We start from the raw sequence: 14,730 nt of genomic DNA, 5'->3' as shown, positions 1-14,730 counted from the left end.
CAGTCAATCATTCGATCAGTCAGACAGCGGCCTCTAGTGGGTTGACGCGAGAACAGCGCGGGCGCGAACGGCACTCATGAGAGACGCTCGAGATACGAAAAAGCGCACACAGCGGTCTCTTGCGGATTCACGGAAAAAAAAAACTGCACAAATACATTCCTCCCGAGACGTATTTTGCGGTCTCCAGAAATGTCCGCTGGACTACATTTTCAGAATGAGCCTGGGTTGACCGTAACTGTGCGCAATCATGCATTCACAATGGTATGATCCATTATAGGGGTGTTCGAATGCATATTTATTTGTTATATTTATATTTGGTATTATTTAAAGGTGCTGTATGTAAGTTTGCGCAGATATTTCAGAAAGATGCTCAGTGAGCATTCTTGTTTATCTAATAAACAATGCTAAAGTCAGATATTCTGCTTTGAAAATGTGTCTTTCATGCCGGAACGGCTGTCTTTGTTTTGGTCTTTTAACCCGCCCAATGCCAGATTAGCCAATTATATTTCAGCATCTGGGTTACTGTGGAAAACAGCGTATTTCATTCATTCATTCAGAAAGACATAAGCATGCAGACTCCAAAATGAGACAGATTCAGTTCAACATGAGTTTATTAATTAGCAAATGATATAAATATTACGAATGTAAGCATTAGGTGAGCAGGTCACATTGTAACCCTGTGTCCTAACAACACACTTCGTGACGAGATATACAGTGATGGGCAATTTGGCTGTTTGCACCAGACAAAACACGACAGAAATGTAAGCACAGAATAGTGCACTCACTCACCAAATGGTAAGGTTTAAAATCTAATTAATACACATTAACGCCCTTTAACATGATTAAATCTAGATGCTGAAACACTGATATGTGTTTAGTTCTAAACTTTATATGCCATCGGTTTATTTTATTTTCCAGATCTGAGGTGAACTGCTGCTGCTTTCAGTAGTATGGCAATAAATATCATGTGAAACGGCACTCAAACTCACATTACTAGTATTTAACACTGAATAAGGCACTTGAGGTTTACCTGAGGCCGTCATAGTTTTCTGTTGTTCACCTGCAAGGCATAAAATATCAATTCGAGGTGTTGGTCAGGACAAAAACTAATTTTAATATGGAGAATATTCCTTCTATTGGGTGCCGTTGCTTTTATTTAGAACATGATTTATATCAGCATTTAGGCTCGATTGTCATGGAGCTTCAGCGTCAACACTTGACCGAGGGTGTGTCTGAAGTTGCGATCGCCGATGGGGTATTTGCATAAAGCGATCTGATTGGCTGACGCTACCATTGGCGCTTGAAAAGTTACGAATATTCCAACTTCTGCAGCGAGCAATGCCTCTGAAGCGGTGCTGACGGATCCACAATGCGGTACGGCAAAGCCTGACGTCACCCATTCAAAGTAAATAGGAAGCGTTGATGCTGACGCCCTGCTCCTGTCCCCAATCAGGCAACCTGCACTTACATTTGTTTTGATCCAGGAGTGCAATACCTAGTTCAACCACTGGGTGTCAAACTTACATACTGCACCTTTAAGGTCTGGCTGAAGTGGTATACAAATATGTACTTAACACCCTTTAAATAATGTATAAATGCACTAATAATGCACCCTTTACTGCCATTATGAATGACCAAGAACCACAGATCCAGCTCAAAATCTACTTTAATCTTCTACTGAAGACAAAAAGGAGTTAAGTTGCCTTAAATAATATTTACTTACACTGAAATTAATAATTCATTATAATGTACTCACTGTGTTAATGCATGTTTTAGCATTTTACCTACGATTAATTAAATTCCTGCATGTATTAAATTTCTGTAAGTGCATTTATAATTAATCTGTTGAGCATCCCTTACACCTTAACCCAACCCTAAACCAACCCTCACCACCAAACCTGACCCGTATCCCAGCTCAAGACCACCACAAGTCTTCTGCAATACATTATCAACACATGAAGTACACTGTGTTTATATTTTTAGGTAAGAACTTATTAGTTAAGGTATGAAGTGGGACCTAAAAGTGAGTAACATCTTGGATGACTTGAGGGTGAGTAAACAAACCGGACACTTTCATTATTTAAATTAACTTTCCCTTTAATTATGGGGTCAAATAGACAAATAAAATCAGTTAAACCCTGCTCACAACCTGAATACAACGCCAAATAAGAAAAGTGTGTGTGTGTGTGTAGCATGTGTGTGTGTGTTCCTCTACAGTGGGATGGAGAAGATAGCAGGCAGGGATCCCACCGGTGGAGGCCTGTACTTCTCCACTCTCATTAACCTGCGCAGAATATCATCGCGGTCCGCCGGCCAGCTGTACACGTGTGTGTTCTGGAGCCATGCTGGAACGTAACACTGAAAAACAACAACAGGACAGCCGTCTACAGGACAGTCCCACTCAGACCAGATTAACCGGTTAGTGAAAACTTGTCATACAAACCTTTTTGGCCCCCGGGAACAGGATAGGAATGAACCTGTAGTTCCTGCAGCCGTTCTGAATGAACTCGCTCTGCAGCTGATGGAGAAAAACACACACACACACACACACACACGCATGCACTGAATAACAGCTCCGAAACATGAGCAGAAGAGTTCTGATCACATTAGTTTGGTCTTAAACTGCATTTAATAAACTGTGTTTTATTGATCATGCATGTAAATAGCAGAGCGCACTGAACTGATCACTGTGGAAATCAATACGACAGCACGGTGGCTCAATGGTTAGCACAGTGGCTTCACAGCAAGAAGGTCGCTGGTTCGAGTCCCGGCTGAGTCAGTTAGCATTTCTGTGTGGAGTTTGCATGTTCTCCCTGTGTTGGCGTGGGTCTCCTCCGGGCATACCTGCCAACACTCCTGTTTTTCCTGGGAGTTTCCCGTATTTCCTGGCCATCTCCCAGAAAACTCCTGGAATTCCACCCCCCACCCCCCGGCTCCTCAGTGTTTTGATACAGTCCCCAATGTGCAACCATCTCCATACTTGCTCCATGCCTTTCAGTTCGCGGAACCCCCCCCCCACTCTTCATTAGCTCGCACATAACCCCCCCTTCCATTCTACCACCCCCCCTCCTTTCTTTGAGCACACACACCCTCCTCCCACTACCCCCCAATGGTCTAAACACATGCGCTTTTGGGGAATTGATTAACTAAATTGGCAGTAGTGTATGAGTTTGTGTGTGAAAGAGTGTGTATGGGGGATTCCCAGTACTGGGTTGTGGCTGGAAGGGCATCTGCTGAGTAAAACATATGCTGGAATAGTTGGCAGTTCATTCCCCTGTGTTGTCCCCTGATAAATAAGGGACTAAGCTGAATGAAAATGAATGTATGGAGCAGCTATACATTTTTTTAATAATGAAATAATAATAATAACTGTAATAAAATAAATATAATTAATATAATAGTTATAATTGTAACTATTAAAATATTACATTGCATGTTCATTTGTCTTCTTTATTGTCATGTCATTATTATTTTAGTGCATTGAATATACTGTGCATATAAAAATATGATATTTTATAAAATAATTCTATTATTTATGCTTTTATTTTATTATTTTAATGCACTACCCACTTGTGTTCATGCTCATTTATTAATATTATTTTACTTTATTTTATCAAATTATTATATACTTGTTTTTTATTTAATTATTTTAATGTGTTGCATACTTTGTGCATATCAAAATATTACAATGCATGTTGATTCAATCAAATCACTTTGATTGTCACATCATCAGCAGTATGTGTGCCATGATGAGTGAAAAGCTTAGGAAACAACCAATATTATTATTCTATAGTTTTGTTATTATTATTATTATTATTATTAATATTATTAATATTTTATGTTTATTATTATTATATTTTATTATTGTTATTATTATTATTATTATTATTATTATTATATTATTATTATTTGTATATTATTATTATTTATATTAATATTAGTGGTATATTATTTTTATATTATTACTATTATTATTATTATTTATATTATTATTATTATTATTATATTATTATTATTATTATTATTATTATATTATATATTTTTTATATTATTACATTATTATTATTATATTATAATTATTATAATTATTGTATTATTATTATTACATTTTTATTATAATTTTTATTATATTATTATTTTATTAATATTACTACTATTTAACTGCATGAAGTATTTTTTGCATATTAAAATATTACATTCCAGCTCATTTTTCTTCGTTGTCAGATTCTTTTTTTTTATTTTACTTGCACGGTGCCCGGCTGGGTCAGTTGGCATTTCAGTGTGGAGTTTGCATGTTCGGTGCTCCAGTTTCCCCCACAGTCCAAACACATGCTGATGAACCAATTGATGTACTAAGTTGGCCGTAGTGTATGTGTGTGTGTGGGTGTTTCCCAGTACTGGCTAGTGTAAAACATATGCTGGAATAGTTGGTGATTCATTCCGCTGTGGTGTCCTCTGAAATAGAGACTAAGCCAAAGGAAAATGAATGAATGAATAGTAAAGTGTAAAAACTGTATACATGTAATTGTATTTTGAGCATATTAGAGTACATATAGTGCATCGTATTTTAGCAAATGTTACGTTGTGTGCTCATGCTAAATTCTTGAAAACATTCATTCATTCATTTTCTTTTCAGCTTAGTGCCTTTACAAATCTAGGGTTGCCACTGTGGAATGAACCGCCAACTTATCCAGCATATGTTCTACACAGTTGATGCCCTTTCAGCTGCGACCCATCACTGGGAAACACCCATACACACACAGTCACACACACACACACACACACACACACACACTACGGGCAGTGTAGTTAATCAGTTCCCCTATAGCGCATGTGTTTGGACTGTGGGGAAAACCGGAGCACCCGGAGGAAACCCACGCCAACACAGGGAGAACATGCAAACTCCACACAGAAACGCCAACTGACTCAGCTGGGACTCGAACCAGCGACCTTCTTGCTGTGAGGCTACATTTGAGCAGAATAAGCAGACTGATTTTAATGAGCAGTAGTATCATTATTGTTGTGTTTTTCAGACCTGCTTGTGGATGTACACAGTGTTGCTGGTCCTCTCGTCGCTCTCCACGCTGATGTTTCCGCTGCAGATCGTCTCATAATATCTCAGACTGATGATGATGATGATCAGGTAATCTTTCTGCCGGAGAGATGCACAAATAAAACAAGCTGCCTTTATTCCAGCTAAAATTAAACAGATAAGACTTTCTCCAGAAGAAAAAATATATATATTATAGGAAATACTGAGCAGATTTGCTTGCTCCATTAAACATCACATGAGATTTCACAAATACACATACAGTTGAAGTCGCAATTATTCGCCCTTCTCTGCATTTTTCTTTTAATATTTCCCAAATTAAGTTTAACAGATTCAGGAATTTTCTTGTTCTTATTTGTTTTATTTCAGCTAGAGTAAAATCAGCTTTTTATTGTTTTAAACTCATATTAAGCTCAATATTATTGGCCCCTTCAGCAATATTAGTGTTGGATTGTCTCCAGACAAACCACTGTTATACAATGACTTGCCTAATTACCCTAACTTTACCCTAATTACCCTAGTGAAGCCTTTACATGTCACTTTAAGCTGAACACTAGTGTCTTGAAGAATATCTACACTGTAAAAAATGGCCGTGATTTCAACTGTAAAAAACTGTAAAAATGCTACAGTACAAATCCGTAACCTGGTTAACGGTATGTTTCCTTAATATATACGGCGAATAACTGTAAATTGATTTTCCCAGAATTCCCTGCATGGCACATCACTTTTTATGCATTTTATTGACATTAATATGGATCTTTTTAGCTGTTTCCCCATCAGTTATGTACATTGGAGATTTATGTTACATCTAATGTTGATAAACAATGTTTATTTCATGACTTTAATTTTATGCGTGTTACCATACTGCTGTGTGAATAACACTGAGCACCTTCTATATGCTGATTTTCTGCTTGTGGGAGAAGTTGATTGTGATGAGCTTTGGCTCATTTTGTAACTTTCTCATCACCACCTGAATGTGGGTGTGCTAATGTGTCTAATTGTAACAAAAGATGTGTAGATGTTGATCATTCAGAATACAGACATATTACGTCTACAAATTAATAAAATACGGTAATTTACTGTAAAAATGAAAAATTGCTTTTACAGTTTGTACCGTGTTTTTAACGGTAAAGTACTGGCAACCACAGCTGCCGTTTTTTTACTGTTAATTTTACGGATTTATTTTTTACAGTGTAGTCTAATATTATTTGCTGTCATCATGGCAAAGATAAAATAAATCAGTTATTAGATATGAGTTATTAACACTATTATGAATAGAAATGTGTTGAAGAAATCTGCTCTATGTTAAATAGAAATAGGGGACGTCTGAATTATTTGCCGCCCTTTGAATTTTTCTTTCTTTTTGAAATATTTCCCAAATTATGCTTAACAGAGCAATGAAATTTTCACAGTATGTCTGATAATATTTTTTCTTCTGGAGAAAGTCTGATTTGTTTTATTTCGGCTAGAATAAAAGCAGTTATTTATTTTTTAAACACCATTTTAAGGTCAATATTATTAGCCCCTTTAAGCTAGATTTTTCCAATAGTCTACAGAACAAACCATCATTATACAATATCTTGCCTAATTACCCTAACCTACCTAGTTAACCTAATTAATCTAGTTAAGCGTTTAAATGTCACTTTAAGCTGTATAGAAGTGTCTTAAAGAATATCTAGTCTAATATTATTCACTGTCATCATGGCAAAGAGAAAATAAACCAGTTATTAGATATGAGTTATTAACACTGTTATGATTAGAAATGTGTTGAAGAAATCTACTCTCTGTAAAACAGAAATTGATGAAAAAATAAACAGGGAGGCGAATAATTCTCACTTCAACTGTATGTATATATAATTATTATTATTATTTTTCTCACTGTTTATAAAATGCAAAACTATGATAGCCTCCGTTTACACGCACCTCATTGAGATATCTCTCCATACAGTCAATTTTACTGATGCTGTTGAGCTGCTGCTCGAAAACATCGATCTGCGCACACAGAAAACACACTTTCTGAACACTGGAACATGAAGACCTTCGTGAAATATAAATGTAAATAATCAAGTTTCAAATGAACAATAATCTGTATAGCTGAAGAGTTATATCCTTTGGTTTTTAATTATATCATTCCATTGGAAACCGTAACAGCCCAGCTATGAGTGACATTAACCTTTGTCTTCCTGACTACTGGCTGAGCCGAAGTGATGCAAATGTTACGGGAAGGGTTTCAACAACTCTTCCTTTGTCTTTGGGTGATACTTTCAGGCCAAAGGAACCCCCTTGTTGATAAACTTGTGTGACCAGTGGCTGAGCAAGTTTATTCACCTACCTACCTACTTCATTTGCATGCTTTGTTTAGCCATCTCCACCTAGCCACTTCCCTCCTTCTAAAAACATGTAGACTCATTTTAGTCTTGCTTACAGACTTGTGATAAAACTTGCAGACTGCAAACTGGTAAGAGTCTCCAGTAAGCTCTTGCAGACTCGTGAACTTCTTGAGGAAGCTGTATGACTGCAGATTAACCAACACGTCTCAGTAAAGAACTTCTTCTGCTTGTTTGAGTCTCCTGGACTGGGTTCATTCGTTTGTTCGTTCATTCCTTTATTCATTCATTCCTTTATTCATTCATTTTCCTTCAGCTTACTCCCTTATTCATTAGGGGTTGCCACATCGGAATGAACCGCTAACTAATCCAGCATATGTTTTATGCTGCGGATGCCCTTGCAGCTGAAACCCAGTACTGGTAAACACCCATACACACTTATTCACACACAAACACACTCATACACTATGGCCAATATGGTTCATCCTGCCGAGCACTCGGAGGAAACCCATGCCAACATTGGAAGAACATGCAAACTTCACACAGAGATACCCAGCTGGGACTTGAACCAGTGAGCTACCCACTGAGCCACCTTGTCTGAGTAAATGTAGAGTAAATAGTGAACAAATTGTTATTTTTAGTGTGAACCGTCCCTTTAATAGTGTGTTTTTGCTGTACATGTCTACTTTTATAGTCCTGTTCTTGTTACATTATTGCTCTTGTTTTAAATAAATGTATTATTATTATTATGGTTATTATTATTATTATTATTACGTGTGTGTCGAAGCCGTTGTTCCTCAACAGAGACACAAACTTGATGATCTCCTTCAGATGCTCTTCACTGTCCGCCTCGTATGTCACAAACACTTTTCCTGCATGCAGAAACACACACACACACACACACACACACACACACACACACACACACACACACACACACACACACACACACACACACACACACGTCAGAGAAATAAGTGGCTTGTGTGTTAAACTGTAGACAGCAAGTAGAACTCACTCTGTTCCTGTGGCAGGTGTGTGATGCTCTGATTGGCCGCCGGTCTGGAGTTTAATGGTGCATGGGCACTGAAAACACACACACATACATACACACACACACACAGAGACACACACACACATGGAAAAGCAGAAGACAGATTTTTTTAAATATACAGACAACTGTTTATGATACAAGAAGATTGTAGAAGTCTAAATCGATTAATAACTAATATGATGTAATTTTTTCATTTTGAACACCTTAGATAATTATTGGATTCTTTAATTATTGTTTTAACACAGTATTTGTGTACGTAAAATGCCTTCTTGTGATTAAAATACCACATTTCATGCTAGTAAAAACTCTACAGGTCAACAGTATAACATTATTATTATCATCAATAACAACCACATGAATTATTATTACAAGTAATACTTTTAACATATCTAAAATATTTGTTGATATTAGTGTTCAACAGCAGCTAAAAGACTCACTTTTCAGAAAAGTGTGTATCCACTTGTCTGTACTGCGTCAGTCCTGTAAGATAAAGCAAAAGTATAGATGTAAGAATATAGTAAATTATATTATAGGATTTAATATTTACTTACAGTCATGTCCTACTGACTTTCTGTACTTCAACACTGAACCAAACTGAATCAACACTGAACCAAACTGAATCAACACTGAAACAAACTGAATCAACATTGAATCAATCTGAATCAACACTGAACCAAACTGAATCAACACTAAACCAAACTGAATCAACACTAAACCAAACTGAATCAACACTAAACCAAACTGAATCAACACTAAACTAAACTGAATCAACACTAAACCAAACTGAATCAACACTAAACCAAACTGAATCAACACTAAACCAAACTGAATCAACACTAAACCAAACTGAATCAACACTAAACCAAACTGAATCAACACTGGACCAAACTGAATCAACACTAAACCAAACTGAATCAACACTAAACCAAACTAAAAAAACATTGAATCAAAACTGAACCAAACTTAATCAACACTGAACCAAACTGAATCAACATTGAATCAACACTGAACCAAACTGAATAAACACTGAACCAAACTGAATAAACACTGAACCAAACTGAATAAACACTGAACCAAACTGAATCAACATTGAATCAACACTGAACCAAACTTAATCAACACTGAACCAAACTGAATAAACACTGAACCAAACTGAATAAACACTGAACCAAACTGAATAAACACTGAACCAAACTGAATCAACATTGAATCAACACTGAACCAAACTTAATCAACACTGAACCAAACTGAATAAACACTGAACCAAACTGAATAAACACTGAACCAAACTGAATAAACACTGAACCAAACTGAATAAACACTGAACCAAACTGAATCAACATTGAATCAACACTGAACCAAACTTAATCAACACTGAACCAAACTGAATAAACACTGAACCAAACTTAATCAACACTGAACCAAACTGAATAAACACTGAACCAAACTGAATAAACACTGAACCAAACTGAATAAACACTGAACCAAACTGAATCATCATTGAATCAATCTGAACCAACACTGAACCAAACTGAATCAACACTAAGCCAAACTGAATCAACACTGAACCAAACTGAATAAACACTGAATCAAAACTGAACCAAACTTAATCAACACTGAACCAAACTGAATCAACATTGAATCAATCTGAATCGACACTGAACCAAACTGAATAAACACTGAATCAACACTGAACCAAATCAACACTGAACCAAACTGAATTAACACTGATTTAAATGAACACCGAACTGAACTGAATCAACACTGGACCAAATTGAATCAACACTAAACCAAACTTAATCAACTCCGAACCAAACAGAATTAACACTGAACCAGACAGAATCAACATTGCTGCAAATTAACACTGAACCACACTGAATAAATACTCAATCAAATCATCTCTGAACTAAATCAACACTGAACAAAATTGAATCAACACTGAACCAAGTTAACACTGAACCAAACTGAATCAACACTGAACCAAACTGAATAAACAAACTGAATCAACACTGAACCAAACTGAATCAACACTGAACCAAACTGAATCAACACTAAACCAAACTGAATGAACACTTAACCAAACTGAATCAACACTAAACCAAACTGAATGAACACTGAACCAAACTGAATCAATACTAAACCAAACTGAATGGACACTGAACCAAACTGAATCAACACTAAACCAAACTGAATGAACACTGAACCAAACTGAATCAACACTAAACCAAACTGAATGGACACTGAACCAAACTGAATCAACACTAAACCAAACTGAATGGACACTGAACCAAACTGAATCAACACTAAACCAAACTGAATCAACACTAAACCAAACTGAATGGACACTGAACCATGACTGACACCTGCTCTGTCAAGCTCCTTTGTGATGATGATGACGGATGGTTAAAAAATGTCTCTCCTGTCCACAGTGGAAGTTACACCCCTGCCAAAAGCTATGTACAAGTTCTCATAAGAGACTGAGTCTAGTGTCTGACCTCTTTTTGTGCACTTTGGACCAGTTACACTTTCAGTTTAAGGTCTCAGTAGTTTTACTTGTAACCCTTGTGTGCTGTTACCCATTTAGCCTCTTCCCAAATATTGAACAATACACAAAGGTTAAGAACAAAGTCACTGAAACACACAGTAACTGTATTATAACTTCACTGTGATCAATGTAATGCGTGCTAAATAACCGCAGTAACACTCTCCGAGGCGTCTCTCACCTGACGGTCTGTAGATCTGTTGTTGTGGTGCTGGACGGCACTGAGTGCAGCACGGTGGACGCATGTACGTGTCAGGATATGACGGCAGCGGCGGCTGATGATGGTAAAAGTCCCCTGAATGCAAGAATGAGTGCAGAGATCTGGGATGCTCCAGACTCACGAGACTCGGGCTACAGCTGCCAGGCAGAGAGTGAGGCCTGCTGGGAAAAAACGAGCCGCTGTCTGAAAGCGTGTGGTAGAGCGCTGATGGCAGACTTTGAGGAGAAGCCTTCAGCTCGACCCAACTGGGGAACGGCGTCTGATGGGTCAACGATGCAGGCGGATGCTGATGAGCGAAGATGGCATTGGTGCGCTGGTGAACGTTGTGCGTAGGTTGTGGGACGGTTGTGGAATGATTGAGAAGGATGTCTGACTCAAACTCTTGGCTCCTGGTTTCGTCGTTCTCCTCTGGAGAGTTCAGAGATGTGTACTGATCGCTGCTGTGGGCCATGTGGGACAGCTGTCTGAAATAAAGAAGAATCCCATTACAAATGAGGGAAACTATAATGCATGGAGAAAATGCAAAGGTGCCCTGTAAAGAAAATCTGGGTATACCTAGTGGACTAGTTGAATAATAAAGAGATCAGTCTGTGGAAATGGGCATACAGTGAGCCTCAGACACCATTGTTTCCTCGTTCTTGTGTAAATTAAGTCAGTGTAAATCCCCGGTGAGCATCAGAACACAAAGCAGACTGTTGCGTGACTAACAGGGCATGCTCTAAGCATTTGCATGTACTTTAGGTTGTTTATCTGGACCTGACGAGCATCCATGTCATCAGGATAACACAGACTCATATGTGGTTCTGGGATAATTAATATGCACGCCTCGGGCTGCATTTTGTAAGCTACAACATTTCCTAGTTGCTGTGTTACCATGGAACCAACAGAATCACTACAGCGAATAAATTACTATAGTCGCTGTGTTACCGTGGCAACTATAGAATCACCACAGCAGATGAACTACTATAGACGCTGTGTTACCATGGCAACTGTAGAATCACCACTACAGATTAATTACTAAAGTTGCTGTCACCATGGCAACTATAGAATTATTAAAGCAGTTAAACTACTATAGACGCTGTGTTACCATGGCAACTGTAGAATCACCACTACAAATTAATTACTAAAGTTGCTGTCACCATGGCAACTATAGAATTATTAAAGCAGTTAAACTACTATAGACGCTGTGTTACCATGGCAACTGTAAAATCATCACTACAAATTAATTACTAAAGTTGCTGTTACCATGGCAACTATAGAATTATTAAAGCAGTTAAACTACTATAGACGCTGTGTTACCATAGCAACTTTAGAATCATCACAGCAGAAAAATTACTATAGTCGCCGTGTTACCATGGCAACTATAGAATCACCACAGCACATCAACTACTATAGATGCGGATTTACCATGGTAACTTTACAATCACCACACCAGATAAATTGCTATATTTGCTGTTACCATGGCACCTGTAGAATCACCACAGCAGATGAATCACTGTAGTTGCTGTGTTACCATGGCAACTATAGAATCACCACAACAGATTAATTACTATAGTCGCCGTGTTACCATGGCAACAATAGAATCACAACAGCAGATGAACTACTATAGACGCTGTGTTACCATGGCAACTTTAGAATCATCACAGCAGAATAATTACTATAGTTGCTGTGTTACCATGGCAACTATATAATCATCACAGCACATGAACTACTATAGATGCTGTTTTACCATGGCAACTATAGAATCACCACAGCAGATTAATTGCTACAGTCGCTGTGTTACCATGGCAACTATAGAATCATTAAAGCAAATAAACTACTATAGACACTGTGTTACCATGGCAACTTTAGAATTATCACAGCAGGAAAATGAACATAGTCGCCGTGTTACCATGGCAACTATAGAATCATCACAGCACATGAACTACTATAGATGCTGTTTTACCATTGTAACTTTAGAATGACCACAGCAGATGAATTGCTATAGTTGCTGTGTTACCATGGCAACTAAAGAATCACCACAACAGATTAATTACTATAGTCGCCGTGTTACCAGGGCAACTATAGAATCACCACAGCAGATGAATTGCTACAGTCGCTGTGTTACCATGGCAACTATAGAATCACCACAGCACATGAACTACTGTAGATGCTGTTTTACCATGGTAACTTTAGAATCACCACACCGGATTAATTGCTATAGTAGCTGTGTTACTATGGCAACTTTAGAATCACCACACCAGATTAATTGCTATAGTAGCTGTGTTACCATGGCAACTATAGAATCACCACAGCACATGAACTACTGTAGATGCTGTTTTACCATGGTAACTTTAGAATCACCACACCAGATTAATTGCTATAGTAGCTGTGTAACTATGGCAACTTTAGAATCACCACACCAGATTAATTGCTATAGTAGCTGTGTTACCATGGCAACTATAGAATCACCACAACAGATCAATTGAAGTGCTTAACAGTGCTGTGGTTCAAAAAGCAAAATGGTTTTTACTAGAATGACTAGAGTATTTTCCATGTGGTGAGAGATGATCAAAGGAACCTTGCTCAAAAGATTAGAGGAACAGAGAAAGTGAAAGTTCTGGAAAAACAGACCTTTAAAAGTCACTTAAAAAAACTTGTTACATCTAAAGAGCGCTATATTATAGATTGTGCTTGTTAAAGATTAAACATATGTTAATTACAGATATCTTCTTCACACACTGACAGAAACTACAGCATGACTTCTGAAAGCTGTCAGTGACCAGGTACGACAGAAAGAGGTCAGCGCTGTTTTCTGTGTAACATCCACCCATACAGCGTCCCTAAATAGGACACACTGCATTATGACTCTTTATCTGTGTGTACCAGAAACCTGCAGCTTGTGCAAAACTTCAGACCACAACTGAGAGCTTCTGCCATGCAAGCACTTACACAGAACATCAACCTTTATTCAATATAGATCACCATTCTGCGTTTCAAAGCTTGACGGGTTGATGAAGTGATGCTTCATCAGTTTTCAATGCAAGTGTATAAAGTCGTTAAAAGTGAGGGAAAAGGAGTAAGTTATTAAACAATGGCAGGAAGAGTGATTCAGAGACGAGCACAGCTTTATCACTGATAATCTGATTCAAATGCTTCCTGTCACTTTACTTATAAAACCAAGAATTGGCATCTGTGCGTGTGTGTGTGTCCATTAAGTTACAAACAGAAAACACTGGATTATTTTAATTAAATCATTTTATTTTAATTTATTTTAATTTAATTAATTTTTAAAATTTAATTGAACTTAATTTAATTCGATTTTTAAATTTAATTTATTTTATATATTTTTCTATTTTTAACTAATTTAGTTTATAATTTAATTTAACTAGATTTTTAAATTAAATTTAATTCATGTATTTTATTTTATATATTTTTATTTTTAATTAATTTATTTTATAATTTAATTTAATATCACTGTCATCCCAACTGCCGTTTTACAAGTTAAAATAAAATATAGTGTCATATACAATATATGTATTGATTTAAAACATCAAT

General features: G+C 37.0%; 1 protein-coding gene across 10 annotated transcripts in view; it reads right to left on the bottom strand.

Moving 5' to 3' along the window:
• Positions 1 to 593: 593 nt before the first annotated feature.
• Positions 594 to 14,730, bottom strand: part of traf3ip2b (TRAF3 interacting protein 2b) — an 872,991-nt gene continuing 858,854 nt past the window's right edge. For 2 of the 10 annotated variants that reach the window (XM_087274293.1, XM_087274292.2), the window contains exons 2-9: positions 11,155 to 11,657; positions 8,869 to 8,911; positions 8,396 to 8,463; positions 8,152 to 8,249; positions 6,974 to 7,042; positions 5,036 to 5,152; positions 2,444 to 2,518; positions 594 to 2,358 (exon numbers count right to left, since the gene is read on the bottom strand). In XM_087274293.1, coding sequence (XP_087130419.1) covers positions 2,212 to 2,358; positions 2,444 to 2,518; positions 5,036 to 5,152; positions 6,974 to 7,042; positions 8,152 to 8,249; positions 8,396 to 8,463; positions 8,869 to 8,911; positions 11,155 to 11,644 — 1,107 coding nt within the window. In that variant the 5' untranslated portion in view covers positions 11,645 to 11,657 and the 3' untranslated portion in view covers positions 594 to 2,211. Of the gene's footprint in view, positions 2,359 to 2,443; positions 2,519 to 5,035; positions 5,153 to 6,973; positions 7,043 to 8,151; positions 8,250 to 8,395; positions 8,464 to 8,868; positions 8,912 to 9,296; positions 9,510 to 9,825; positions 10,588 to 10,777; positions 12,369 to 12,423; positions 14,354 to 14,730 lie in introns of those variants that run through there. The other 8 variants (XM_087274297.1, XM_087274295.2, XM_088651139.1 and 5 more) reach the window with 7 other exon arrangements.

The sequence above is a fragment of the Danio rerio genome, chromosome 11, assembly GCF_052040795.2.
Source record: "Danio rerio strain M-AB ecotype USA chromosome 11, GRCz13ab, whole genome shotgun sequence".
Taxonomy (NCBI): domain Eukaryota; kingdom Metazoa; phylum Chordata; class Actinopteri; order Cypriniformes; family Danionidae; genus Danio; species Danio rerio.
This window is presented reverse-complemented; position numbering and strand designations above follow the sequence as displayed.